This window comes from Lepidochelys kempii, chromosome 25, assembly GCF_965140285.1.
Source record: "Lepidochelys kempii isolate rLepKem1 chromosome 25, rLepKem1.hap1, whole genome shotgun sequence".
Lineage (NCBI taxonomy): Eukaryota > Metazoa > Chordata > Testudines > Cheloniidae > Lepidochelys > Lepidochelys kempii.
This window is the reverse complement of record NC_136404.1, coordinates 10,045,523-10,059,749: the sequence shown is the minus strand read 5'-3', so window position 1 is coordinate 10,059,749 and position 14,227 is coordinate 10,045,523. Positions and strand designations below refer to the sequence as shown.

Genomic DNA, 14,227 nt, shown 5'->3' with positions numbered 1-14,227 from the left:
CCTGCCACACACACACAGAGCCCGTGGCTCTTCCCTCCCATGCCAACTGCCTTGCAACCTGCATCCACCCTCCGCATCTCCCACAGACACTTCTGCTCCCTCAAACGTATTTACCGCCCAAGGAGAAGGAGGGCAACGCTGCGTCTTTCTCCGTCTTCAGGGCTTTGCTCTTGACAGGGCCAGGCGAGGCGTAGTGCTCGTGGTAAGCGAGGGCCGAGGCGGAGCGGGCAATGCTGGGCACTGGCGAGGGGCTCTTCTCCTGGTGATGCTAAACCAGACACAAGAGGACAAGGTCAGCCGTGCACAGAGAGGTCTTGTGAACGTGCAAGACCGACGCCTCCCCTCCCCAGCTGCCAGATGTGATGGACTCCTGCAGGGGATAGGTTCTTTAGGAGAGGAGGCTGAAAAGGCCAGGGGTGATTAGTCTGGGGAGGGATACAAAGCTGCGTGGCCCATTGAAGCGGGGAGCCCACCACATCCTCTGAACATCATGCCAACCGCTGGCTGCCCCCCAAAAGCAGGGCCTCCTCTGCCCCCCGAACTAGTTGCTCCTTAAAACATTTTAGCTTCCCCTGCCCCGCCCCTCCCGAGTGTGGCATGGGACAAGCTGCTTGAACAGCGGTGACCAATTCCCCCCCATCCACCTATTTGCTCCTCAGCTACTGGGGCATTTGGGTGCTAAGGAGGTAGCTTTACCTCGGCCTGTGGCCACTGGAGCATCAGACTTCCACAGCGAGAAAACGGGAGGCCCATCCAACGGGGAGGGGAGGGGCTCACAGGGAAGATTTTAGTCTGTGTGGGGAGGCAGGTTAGGGAATTGTCCTGGCCCACCAGCATTCTGCTTTCCCTTGCCACTCACCCTTCCCTGCCCCTTGTCCCCCACCACCGAGGAGAGGCCAGCGTGGCTGGATTGGAGCTGGACAGGGGCAGCAGCTGGGCAGAAGGACCTTGGGGTGGACAGGAGCACATGGTGCTGGGGAAGGAAAGGAAGGGGGAGCTGCTGGAGGGGACGGCTGGTGAGGTGGGTGGGGACTGCTGCTCATTCAGGGCCTGGTGAAGGACCTGCCCCTACAAAGCTGGGTCAGGTTCTCGGCATGAGCAGATGGCAGGGGCTTCCTGCTCTAGGGTGACCAGACAGCAAATGTGAAATATCAGGACAGGGGGTGGAGGGCAATAGGAGCCTATATAAGAAAAAGACTCAAAAATTGGGACTGTCCCTATAAAATCGGGACACCCTATACTGCTCCCTCAGGCCAGGGTGTGGGGTGGCAGCACCAGTCAGGAACAAATCCCATCAAACCAACCAAATGTCCTTCTTCGACAGTGCTCCTGGCGCAGCGGATAGAGGGGAAGCTGTAGATGGGGGATCTCTTGGATTTTAGTAAGGCTGTCCCACATGACGCTCTCATAAGCAAACTAGGAATTACTACAAAATGGGTGGTTGAAAGACTGCACTCAAGTCGTAGTGATCAGTGTCAAACTGGGAGGGGTAGGGGGGGTCCCACAGGGGTTAGACCTGGGTCCGGCACCGTTCAATATTTTCATTAAATGACTTGGATCACGGCGTGGAGAGGATGCTTCTTAAATCTGCAGAGGTCACCAAGCTGGGAGGGGTCGCCAGCACTTTGGGAGGCAGGATTAGAATTCAAAACAACCTTGACAAATTGGAGCATTGGTCTGAATTCAACAAGATGAAATTCAATAACGACAAGTACAAAGTACTTTATGTAGGAAGTGCGGGGGGGGTGGGGGGGAATCAAACACACAACTACAAAGTAGGGAATAGCGGCTGGGTGGTCATACCGCTGCAAAGGATCTGGGGGTTACAGTGGATCACAAATTAAATAGGAGTCAAACCATGTGATACAGGTTTGAAGAAGGCCAATATTCTGGGATGTATTAATAGGAGTGTTGTATGCAAGACACGGGAGGTAACTGTCCCACCGTACTTGGCACTGGTGAGGCCTCAGTGGGAGGATGGTGTCCAGTTCTGGGTGCCACACTTTAGGAAAGAGGTGGACAAACTGGAGAGTCCAGAGGAGAGCAACTATAAAAGATTTAGAAAACCCGACCTATGAGAAAAGGTTAAAACCCAGATGTTTAGTCTTGAGAAAAGACGACTGAAGGGGACATAACAGTCTTCAAACATGTTAAGGGCTGTTACAAAGAGGATGTTGAGCCGTTGTTCTCCATGTCCACTAAAGGCAGGACAAGAAGCAGTGGGCTTAAACTGCAGCCAGGGAGATTTAGGCTAGATATTAGGGAAAAACTTTCCAACTCTCAGGGTAGTTAAGCTCTGGACCAGGCTCCCAAGGGAGGTTGTGGAATCCCCATCACTGGAGGTTTTTAAGAACAGGTTGGACAAATCCCTGTCATGGATGGTCTAAGTTTACTTGGTCCTGCCTCAGTGCAGGGGGCTGGATTTGACGATTTCTCAAGGTCCCCTCTTCCAGACCTGCTTTTCCTAGATTCTCCTTGGATCAGTGCAGCAGGTGGCCAGGATTGCTGGGGGCCGAGCGAAACCCAGGATCTTGGCCAGCCTTAGCCAGACCCCAAGACGGTCCTGAAAACTAGGAGACTCTCACAAAATAGGGCCACATGCTTAGCCAAGCGAGTAGGGGATGAACAGGGAGCACAGAAGAGTATCACATGGAGTGGGGGGGGTTTCAGACCCATGGTGGGCTCCCAGCTGGGGCCTGGTTGGACACCCAGCACCGAGAGCCGATCATCTATGAACAGGCACCACCCTCATAGGAATAGCAAGAATAAGGACCCCATTTGACATGTTGCTCTAATGGGGCTCTCATATCATGACACCACGCTTGAAACTCGGTGTCAGCTTCACGGACAACAGGTCTTGTCAAACAAACAAACTGGAGAATTTGTTCGGCTGGCCCCTCAGAGTGCATCGTAAAGGTCACCGGGTTGAAATGGCGTGTATTTGGCAAGGCGTCCAGCCCGGAAGTCTACACAGCAACAAAACAGCCCTGTGAGCCTGAGTCAGCTGGCACGGGCCAGCTGTGGGTTTTCCCTTGCGGTGTAGACATACCCATAGTCTACGCATCTAGCCCGTACCCCATCCCTGACAATGCAGAGTTGCAAGAACCTCCCTAGTGGACAGCTAGGGAATAATATGCCTGTAAGGATGTTTTCCCCACCCTCTGGCAGTTAGAGGTGGGGTGAGCCTGGAAGCAAGAGGGCTTTCCCCCACCCCCCCCAGGGATGTTTAGTTCTTTGAGCTCCTACGCATTTTCTCAGGATCCAGATCTTCTGCTGAGCAGCCCTCAACAGGCCATTGGAAGATACCCTGCATTCGTATCAGGAGCCTGCTCCTCCCAGCCAGCGTGTGCACCCAAACGCACAGTGCGTGCCCCACGGATTGCGCTGGCCTCAGAGGCGCGCACCCACCAGTGGCCAGTTTTTGCAAAGCCTTCCCCACACGCAGCACTGAAGACATCCGCGAGCTCAGCGCCTGCAGCTAAGCTCCTGCGAGGAGTAGGTAGATCAGCTGCAAAAACCCCTTCGCCTCCCCATGGCAAGGAAGGTGGATCAGATGCAGGAAGACACTGGCTTGGTCGGTCATCTGCCTGCCAGGACAGCTGATGACGGAGCAGTGCATGGTGGGAGCCTGCTTTATCTTTCTCTCCCCCACAGGGCCAGGGAAATAGGCCTTCCCTACGCGGGTCCCAGCCTAAGCCTATTAGAAACAGACCGTCTTGAAAAGCCATTTTAAGTTTTGTTAGCTGCAGCGAGGATGAAGCATTGAGGAGCAGCAGCTGCCAGGCTGACAGACAGATGGGAGCCGAGGCAGGGAACCACACACACACACACTGCTGGGTGCTGTGCGAGATGGGGAGCCAGTCCTCACGCTGAGGAGCTTGTCATCTAAATGAGGCCAAGCTGCCAAATGTATTTCCCCAAAGCTGTCAGAGCAGAACAGCTCTTTAGGATGGTGCTGAAATCAACCACCCCTGCAGAGTGGCTGCATTAGCCCTGGGCTGTGAACTCCTCTCTCATGTCGGGGACTGGGCTGTTCCCCCCACCTGCACAGGGAGGCAGCAGTGGGAGGTAGAGGACAGGGCTGTGTAGGGGACCCCATGCCATTCCATCAGTTGGCTCATTGCCCCCCCCCCCCATGGAGGGCTCAGGGCAGCCCAGCTGCTTGGGGACAAGGAGGTGCCAGAGCTCACCCTTTGCTCAGACTCTCGTGCAGGGATGAAAATCTAACGCCAATGCTACTAACTACAGGGCAGGTCCAGCGGGAGACCATTGGGCCAGTCCACTCCAGGCAAAGCGCCCACCATTAGAGCTGGATTTCTGGTTTGCCTGGGCAGGTGTCCTTGGACCAGTGGGGCTGCTTCCCCCCTGGGCATGGGCGTGTAGCTCTGGTTCACATTGGCACATCAAGAGCAGGGCACCGCCGTGGTGCAACTCACTAACTTGTTTCCAGTAGAGCCTGGTGTTTACTCTGTACCAGGCCTGAATGCAGCCGGAGTACCCCACAGCCCTGACCACAGGGGAGGGTCACATAAGTTGCTCCATGGCCTCCTTGATGCTGGCCTTTCTGCCAGTTGTGGACACTTGCCCCACTAGGAACTGGTCTGTCACCATTAAACTCATTTTCATGCAAACCACAAGTCAGGTGAATGATTTTTGATCATTATTGCCCTGGACAGGATCTGAATCCATGACCTAGAAGTGCAAGGCTCCCCACTGCCAAAATCCCCAGGATACCCGCCACATCCCCCTAGTATCCAATGTGTTTCTCCTCCTGGCACCCAGTGAGGTTTGACGTTTTACAGATGACATGCCCATGGTCATACAGGAGGCCTGTGGCAGAGCGAGGAATTAAACCCAAATGGCAGGCTAGCACCCTAACCATGCCTCTTGAAAGGGCCACAGATGGATCCCTCACTGCCAGGGATGCCCAGGCCACTTGCAAGCCACCGGTGAGTATGGCACCTGCCATGCTTAGCTCGGTGCTTGGGGCAGCTGGTACTGCACAGAACCAGACCCCCTCAGGCGCCTCTGAGCAGCGAGGCTAATGGCGGGCAGAGGCTCGGTCCTGGTTTGTACAGAGGCAGCAAACTTTAAAAGCCTGCTCTGTGGCACACAAAGAGGAGCCTGTTTCCCCTCCTGGCCGTGCTGCTATAGAGCATGTCGGGGCTAGGGATTCCCCAAGCGAACGCAGGCCCCGTGCAGTGACAAGCATCGCAGTCAGCGCCAGCTAGGGATGGAAGGAGATAAGGACCTTGCCCCAACAAATTTGCCACGTGGCTTCTCAACCCAGCTGCACTGTATGGGAGTTGTCAGCAGTGGGGATTGAACCTGCGACTTCTGGTTCGGAAAGCAGGCGGCCCACTGCCTGAGCTAACAACTCCCCCAGCTGCTGGCAAAGGGCCGTAGCAGGTTCATTGGCCTTCGTGGGCCAGCCATCGCCCAAGCACCACTCTGACCTCCTGTCTTAGTCAGCCATATTCCCCTCATGGATTTTTCATGGAAAAGTAAAAGCGACAGGGGAAGAACCCGGGTAGAAGAACGTCCTCGCCATGCCCAGCAACTTCCCATTTGCAGGTATAGTGCAGGAAAATACTTCCAGGTTATGGCTGGGTGACATCTCACCTTTTGTTCACCACAAGCATTTAAGCATGATCTTAAGCCCTGGCAGAATTGGGGCTGAAAATTGTACTGATCCGAGGCTGGCTGCTTAACTTTGGGGTTTGTATTTAAAACAAAAAACAAAACCAAAAAAAACAAACCACCAAACAAAACCCCCAAAATTATCTAGCTCTTTTCATCAAGAGAGCTCAAAGTGCTTTACAGAAATCACTATCCTTCTTTTGCAGGTGGGGAAACTGAGGCATGGGAAGGCAAAGGCCAGACCACCAGACAAACCAGTGGCACAGCCAGAAACTGCACTGGGATCTCCCAAGTCCAAGTCCAGTGGCCGATCTACTAGGCCACCTTGCCTTCCTCTTAGGCTGGATGTCAGTTTTAGGAAGTTAGGGGGCTCAGCTTGTTCGCTTGCTGGTTTGGGGGCCTCTTTGCAGCCATCAGCAATAGTGTTATGCTACCTGCCCAGTCTGTGCCTTTAAAGCCAGAAACTCCCTGGCCTTGTCTAGAGGATTTTGCTGCCGCTACACTGTGGGATTGATTATGGGGTGAATCATCTCAGCCCTCACAGGGTCAGCACAATGAGGCGAATGCTGCTGCTCTTTTACTTCTCCTCCTTAGAGGCCAGGAGGGGAAGGTTCGGGGGCAGTTGGGAGGACAGAGCCAGGGGTGCAGTAGCGGGGACGCGTGCAGTTGGTAGATGGATATTTGGGACCCATCAGGTGCAAAGGCTTCAGGGCCCAGCAGCTCAGGTGCCTACACCACTTGCCTGAGAAGTGGTACCTAGGACAAAGGTGAGTGATCACGGCGCTCCAGTTACCCTGACACGTTCCAAGTGTTTCCTTAAATCCCAAAGAGGGGAACAGACCGGGCATATGGGGAGACGTAAGGCACCTCACAGGGCTATGCCTCTATCAAGGGTGCCTTAGAGCGGTCCCTGGACCAAGCCACAGACCCCGAGCGGAACCAAGCAGCCTACAACAACCACACACAAGCAAAGGGGGAATCTTTCAGTGGGGCGACTGGGACTTAGCTCAGAGGTGATGCTTCTGCCATCTTCTCACCCCCCCCCACCCCCAGGGATCGGAACTCCTCCCCCTCCCCCCCAAACCAATACAGGGGCTGGAAATTCTATGCTCTCTACCCTTAGGCTGGGGTTTTCCCCAGGTGGCAAAAGAATTTTTGCCCAAACCCCCAGCAGGGGTCTAAGGCCCCAGGGGGTGTTTGCTTTGTAAGCTGTGAACTTTTCAGCACATCTCCTCCTTTGGAAAAATAGAGTAAAGAGACACACAAAGTACCATGAGCCATAGCGTCAGCTTGCGGGTCTGTGCATTTGCGATCGTCAGTTTCTGTTGAAACCCCCCACCCCCTCCGCCACGTACAATCTCTGCAGGGGTAATTTTTTAAAACAACAAAAGCGAGAGATACCAGGTCAAAAAAAATCCCTACGTGCAAATGTTCAAATGACCCCCCGGAGGTAGAAAAAACAAAAATGCTGCATAGCAGACAAGTCTGAGGGAAAGTCAATCATTCCGTCCACACTGGGCCATCCCCAAGGTTGGTTTGGCTCAGTCCCACGGACACACAAGAAACAAAGACCGACAATCACCTCCAGCTAAAAGTAATCTCAAAGTGCGTAGAGAATTCCACAGAGATCACGGAGTCATCTGACTGCCAGAGCGAAGTCTGCACGTACAACTTTAGCTCTGCCCCCACTTGCGTATGTGCCTTAGGGTAAAGGGTTAAGTTTTCCAAGAGCACTTAAGAGACTTATGACCTAAATCCCATTGAAAGTCAACTATGCTGGGCACTGGACAGACCACATAAGTGACAGTCCTTGCCCCCAAAGAGTTTACAATTTAAGAGAGAAGACAGCAGGTAAATGGAACAAACAAGGAGCAGGAGGGGGGAGAGAGGGGATAGGACAACATATAGGATGTTTCAAGGACTGTGTCAATATCTAGTCTTGGGGTACTGTGAACCAGACACACTGAAAGTAATTGGTGTTCTAGATTTATCCCCTGTAGGCTAGTAAGATGTAAGCTGCAGAATATTAAATTTGGGAACGGCTCGTGACCGATTCAAGCCTGTATCATGATGCACATACACAAAGGGACAGAGTTAAGGTTCTACGTCAAGGTTAGCACAATATTAAGGTGGAGTGGCTAAACTGGGATGTTAAAAAGCACCCGTTTGACTTCAAAGCACAAGTCCGACTGCACGTCAATAGGATTTGTGCTCCCCTTCCCCATGCAAGTTGCACATGCAATGAGACAAGGGCTCCTCATTTGCTGAGCCCCTGTTCCAAAGCTTGCTTTAGCAAATGGGCATCGTTCCATCAACATCCTGGGGCTTAGATCAGGCCTGAAGCACGCCCGTCACACCAGTGAAAAAACTGGAGCTGACTGGGACCCAGAATTCCTGTTCTGTGGGAAATTCAGATGTTTAGAAAAAAAAATTCTTCCAATTGGGAACGAAGAACAAAGTTTCAGAATTTCCTACAAAACAAAAAGTAAAATAAAAATAATAATAATAATAAAAAGATTCAGGACCATCAAAATATTTCATTTCGATAGCATCAAAGTGTTTCTTTAGTATGGTTTGATTCATTCTGACTTGTATTAAAAAACTCAATCTACTAAATCTACCTAATCTTAAACATTGTGTAATATAAAAGCCTGAAGAAGCAAACTGACGCAACTTTGTCAAAATGAAAAGTTTTGCCTTCCCCCCCCCCGCATCCAAAAAATTACATGGACGTTAAGAAGCTCCCACAAAACCTTCTGGATTTCAAAGGAAACCTGTTCTGTTAAAAGATTTTCCACCAGCTCTAGTGTAAACCTCCAGGTGCCGAGCACAAACCGTACAGCCACATAACTCAGCACGTTGTGAGTTCAATCCCTGAGGGGGTCATTTAGGGATCTGGGGCAAAAACTGGGGGTTGGTCCTGCTTTGATCAGGGGGTTGGACTAGATGACCTCCTGAGGTCCCATCCAGCTGCAACCCCAAGCACCGGTGGACAGCCCCAGGAGGAGCTGGAGATGAGGGGACAGGAGCGAGTGCCATAGAGCAGTAGTTCTCAACCAGGGGTCTGGGGCCCTAGGAAGTCTCGAGCAGATTTCAGGGGGGCCTCCAAGCAGGGCCAGCATTAGACTCACTGGGGCCCAGGGCAGAAAACCAAAGCCCCGCCGCATGGGGCTGAAGCCCAGATCCCTGCCACCCGAGGCTGAAGCCGAAGCCTGAGCAATGTAGCTTCGTGGAGGCCCCTGTGGCAAGACCCCGGGCAATTGCCCTGCTTGCTACCCCCTAACGCCGACCCTGGTCTTTATATGCAGAAAGCCAGCTATCGTGGCACAGGGGGGCCGTGGAGTTTTTATAGCGCATGGTGGTGGGGGCAGGCTCAGAAAGGAAAAGGTTGAAGCCCCCTGCCCTAGAGGATCTTAGATCTCCTCTCTGATCTGGAGCTGGAGGCCTGTTTGCAGGGGAGGGGCCAGCGAGCCTCCACTCTTCTTCTCTCTGAAAGCCAGGGGTATTTCTGAATGGCTCTCCATGAGCTTTATGGCCTCTGCCCTGTCCATGGCACGCTGGGAGTGGAGAGAACTCAGTGAACCACCGAACAATCCCTGCAGATTTGGAGTAAGAGGATGGAGAAAACCCTGCTGATTTGGGGTGGGGCGCGGGGAAGGTAACAGGACAGATTTTCCCCAGACTCCCCTGCTGATTTATAGCACCCCAGGTCAGGCTTCTCCATTGGGAGCAGCACCACTCGTTGCTATGGCAACACCTATTCAGCCTCCTTTCTTCAGGGGTTCGATCTACCGCAGGGAACGAGCATCTTCGAAGCCCCACAGGAAGCAGCGAGCGTGCGCCTGCGTAGCGGGAAGGGGCCGGGGGGGAGAATCCAGTTTTGGGCGCAGAATGTTCCGAGTTAAGAAAGGGAAGCGGCGGTCGGGTGTTTGAAATAGGGAGGTTTTTTTTCAGATCCTCGTTCCTCACTTTGGACACTGCATCAGCTCCTCCCCAAACGGCCACCGTGTTTTGAGAGCCAGAGAAAGGCGAGAGAGAATTTTAGGCCTGATCTCCCCTGGGGGTTAGCCCCCATTTCAGTATCTGGTACAGAACAGCAACCCTCCCCTTCCCCCAACTCCAATTCTCCAGGTCCCCGCTCCTTGTTGCGCCCACTCACCCTCAGTGCAAAGCAGGGGCAGCATGTTACCAGATCAGAATGGGAGTGTTCTCGGCCGCCTCCAGATCAGACCATGCCCTGGTGGGACGGCACATGGTGCAGGGCCATGGGAATCAGGGCCATGGGAATCAGGGCCATAACTCCTCAGTGTATTTCTGTCCTCCAAACCTTAACTCTTACAGTATGTCTGCAGCACAATCAGAGGCAGACGCACCCGAGCTCGCACGGTTAAAAACAGCAATGTAGATGTGGTGGCATGGGCTGTACCAGCACGCTGGGAGCCCGGGGAAACGCTCGCGTTTCTAGCCAGCCCGCACGGAAGCCCGGGCCACTGCATCATCACTGCTCTGTTTAGCGGCATGAGTGCTGGTTGAGCCAGCTCAGGTCGGTCTATCCACGCTGCAATCACGCCTCAGACTGCCGTGTAGACACACCGTTCGAGTCAGGATTCCAGCCCCGATTGCTAATTCAGAAGTCACTTTTTGCAAGTATTCCGCTTGGTTGTGCAAAAATTCACCATTCCCCACCCCCAGCCGGAGAGACTTTCCACTAGTGAGCTCTCTCACTAGAACAGCTGCAGGAAGCAAACGCAGCCAGAACACGGTCCTTTACAAAATTCGAACAAACGGTCGTGGGGGAGGTTCGTGGGGGAGGTGTTCACAGCAACTACGCAGCCCTAACGAGGGGAGAAGTCACCATTGCCCCGTCTGTTAACTGCCCTGGCTTGGCTCCCCAGTGCAAACACGAGGGCTCCTTCAGACCAGCTAACAGAAGACATTCACGAATCCACAGCAGTGGGCTACATGGAACAAATAATCCTATTTGAGGATCTACACCATGCTCTGCAGCCAGAGGTTTAATACAATTTCTGAAACACATATTGTCACACACAGAGATGAGAGACAAAGGGTTTGGAGCCAGGGAATCCTGATCACTCACTACAAATGTAATAAAAGAGAAGGGGCCTAGAGATACAGGAAATAAATGCTATGACAGCAGAGCGGCTTTTTCACTGATCGTTCTGCTGAGCTTTCAACCCACAGCTCTGGCTGCTGCTCGCTCAGTGTTTCCTGCTCAATCTGGAAAGCATAAATTTGTCTCAGGTAAGCCTTTTCCTTTCTTGATGTATACAAGCAGACCAGGGATCACAGGGTTAATTACGTACACGTTAAATAAAAATAACTATGTTAAAAGATCACTACAACTGAGCTCAAATTGCATGAAAGTGAGATAATTCAGATTTCTCTTCCAAAGTCTCCTTGACTCATCCCCCCCCCCCCCACACGTGTGTTTTATATTATCGCATGGGGCTGACCCTGAACTTCAACGCCATAATCTACAGTTTATAATGGATCCAGATGACGACACTTGTTTTTCCTTATTTCAGCCTTAAACATAGATTTCTTCCTTTCTTTTCTTTTTAAATGACAAGGGGAAAAGACAAGAACTTTGAATTCGTGATTAAATACATTCTCGGTGGAGATCACTCTTATTTATGAAGCATCTGACCCATGCTAGTCAGAGGAACACACAGAGTTGCTTTGAATCCTCCCTGCACCAAGCCGTGATCATACCTCGGTGTTAATTTCAAGATCTAGTCACTGGAATAAATGCGGCTGTGATGGTGGATTACAGCATTTCCCCTGCTCTTAATTATTTTCAGAGAGGGCTGCATGTCAGGGTCCTACATTTATGATGCTTTCACCATTTCTATGCCAGCTTTTAATGACCCCAAGTCAAGTGACTTGCCCTAAGCAATCTTTTTAATAGTCCTTCTGAAAATGCTTCTTTCAAATCCTTCCTCATAGCTCATTTAGGCCATGTCCATGCTCTAGTGGAGCAGCTTACGGCACCATGGCATAGACGCTTCCTACATGGATGGAAGGGGTTTTTCTATCAATGTTGTTAACCCACCTCTCCGAGAGGCAGTAGCTAGACTGGCAGAAGAATTCTTCCACTGACCAAGTCGTGTCTACACCAGGCTTAGGTCCACCTACCTGGAGTGCAAAAATTTTTAAGTGTAGATCAGGCCTTAATTTGGAACCTTTCATCACTAATCTCTGCCTATTCACACACCTGGTCATGTAAGTCAAATAATCAGGCATTAGGAAACAGAATAGATGATATGATCTATCATCATCGGTAAAACCACCTTCTCCCAAGAAAAAACAACGAGGAGTCTTTCTGGCACCTTAGAGACTTACAAATTTATTTGGGCATAAATAATTTATTAAATAAAATATTATAAAGTATAAATAGATATCTATGCCCAAATAAATTTCTTAGTTTCTAAGGTGCCACAAGGACTCCTCGTTGTTTTTGCCGATACAGACTAACACGGCTACCTCTGAAACCTTCTCCCAAGAGCCTCTCTCGCTCTCCTTCCCCCTCCACCCCGCATCTGACAGTGATCGGTTACCACAGCCCCATGTGCTATCCTGCAAATTAAGCTGCAGAGGAAGCCTCCTTCCACGCAGGGCCCATCTGAAGTTATTTCAGCTTGCAGGATCTTCCTATGCATCCATACTTCACCATACACACACCGGGCATTACAGCAATAGGGGGTGAGGGGGAGAATTGCCCCCCCCAAAACAAAGGCTTGAACCCCAGTTTTCCCAACAAACAGCCACCACCAGCCCAAACCGGTGCAACAGCCCACCCATTGTCACCGCGTGCAAGCAGTTCAGGCCGCCCTGAGCCCTCTGAATAACTGTAGCATCCCAGGGCATCTGCCAGCGACTCTAAGACGACAATAACAAAGCCAGTGCAAGCAGCTCTCGGACAAGGAGCCAGCTAACATGTGCAGTCAATCGGGATTGGGGGTGGGGGAGAGAAACTGAGGTTTCCCAGGGGTGTCCTTTGCAAACAAAGACAATTTATAAAAAGGAGAAAGAAAAATCAATATGAAATAAACAAACAGCTTCCTGGGAAGAAAAAACGGGGCCACTCCAGGTCCGTGTGACAGATGGGCGGGAGGGTACAATGGGCAGGGCACAGTACAACGTGAATTCCCATTAGCAACCCTATACCAGGTTGGCTCATGATCATCCTTGGGGCAGGGGGGGAAGAATGGCTGTAATGACTGGGCCCCTGCCCAATGGTGCCACTCCTCTCCACCCCCCAGGAGCCATCTGCCTGGCTCAGCCAGTTTCAGTTTTCCTTTCCCCTCGGAGTACAGAAGCTGCTAGCCAGCGGGCTAGTTTAGAGGGTCCTGTATCCAAATCCAGGAGCCCCCAGAACCAGGCCTGTCATAACCAAAGGACATAAGGCCACCGAGGGCGCCCCCTCCCCCGCAGGCCCGCACCCCTCCTCCCCCACCAGGGCTTGAATCCCCCCGCCCCCAACTCCACCCTAGCAGATGGGGTGACATTTTCTCCCTTTGCAAAACACAAATGCGGTGGATTATTTTAGGGGAGGGTGGGGGGGAATATGTAACGCTACCCCCCCCTTTTTTTAGCATGACCTGCTTCTCTCTTTGTGGGGGTGAGGAGGGGGCGACCTCCCCCCCCCCCCGCCCCAACCAGCTCCTCCTCACTTACTTTCAGCCCCTTCTGGTTTATTTCACAGGCAGAGAGCCCAGCTGCCTCGGGTCAGTTTCAGGCTCCCTCTGCTGTACCGGGCTCGTTTATTTCGTGTCTCGCCGGGCCAGGATCAGGGAGGTGAGAAGGGGGGGGAAGGGGCTTGCCCCCCAACACAGACAGACAGACAGATAGACAGACACGAAAGGCTGCTCCTGGATTAGCAGAGGTCACCTACCATTTCTCTGGCAGGTCCTGCAGGGGAGGGGCTTTTGTTCTGGCTTTAGATCCCAAATTCTCCCGGAGCAGCAGCGAGAGACATCACAAGGCAAAGATGTTACATTGTAGCCATTTTATGTTAAGCAGCTGTCGCGAGACCGAGGGTGATTGGGGGGGGGGGAGAAGGGGGAGGGATTTGTTAGAGGAGGGAAGTGAGGGATTAGATTCCTTTAGCAAAGGGGGGGGGATCTCCTGGAGTTGACAAGACTCCAACACAAACCCAAGAGGCGGTGACTCCAGCGCCCTACCCCCTTGGTCCCCCCTCCTCCCTCTCTCCTATCACATGGTTGTGTCTCTCATGTGCTTCTCTCCTGCTTTTTGTTTGCTTCCTTTTTTCCCCCTTCGTTTTTTGTTTAAAGGCCAGAGGTGATGGTGCTCATAGAAGGGGGCAGATCCCCGTCTTCCCCCTTTCCAGCCCCAAAGCTCCGCCCAGGCCATGGGGCACCCGGGCTTTGTTTAGGGCAATGCACGGAGTGGCCGATGTGCACCGAGCCATCGCATCCAGGTGCAGAAAATGGCGGCAGCATCCTGACCTTTCGGGTGTTTGTCGCGGGCGTGGGGTTTGCGGCTCGCTGGCAGGTGTTGCTCTGTGCAAGGCCAGGCGTGTGAGACGCCCCCACGTCTGTTCGTA

At 52.4% G+C, this 14,227-nt stretch overlaps 1 protein-coding gene across 5 annotated transcripts in view; it reads right to left on the bottom strand.

The window, feature by feature from the left end:
- The window catches only part of ZNF414 (zinc finger protein 414), a 30,845-nt gene extending 17,143 nt beyond the window's left edge, over window positions 1-13,702 (bottom strand). For all 5 annotated transcript variants that reach the window (XM_073324278.2, XM_073324280.2, XM_073324279.2 and 2 more), the window contains exons 1-2: window positions 13,556-13,702; window positions 115-268 (exon numbers count right to left, since the gene is read on the bottom strand). In XM_073324278.2, the coding sequence (XP_073180379.1) occupies window positions 115-268; window positions 13,556-13,558 (157 nt within the window). In that variant the 5' untranslated portion in view covers window positions 13,559-13,702. The remainder of the gene's footprint in view (window positions 1-114; window positions 269-13,555) is intronic.
- Window positions 13,703-14,227: the final 525 nt, after the last annotated feature.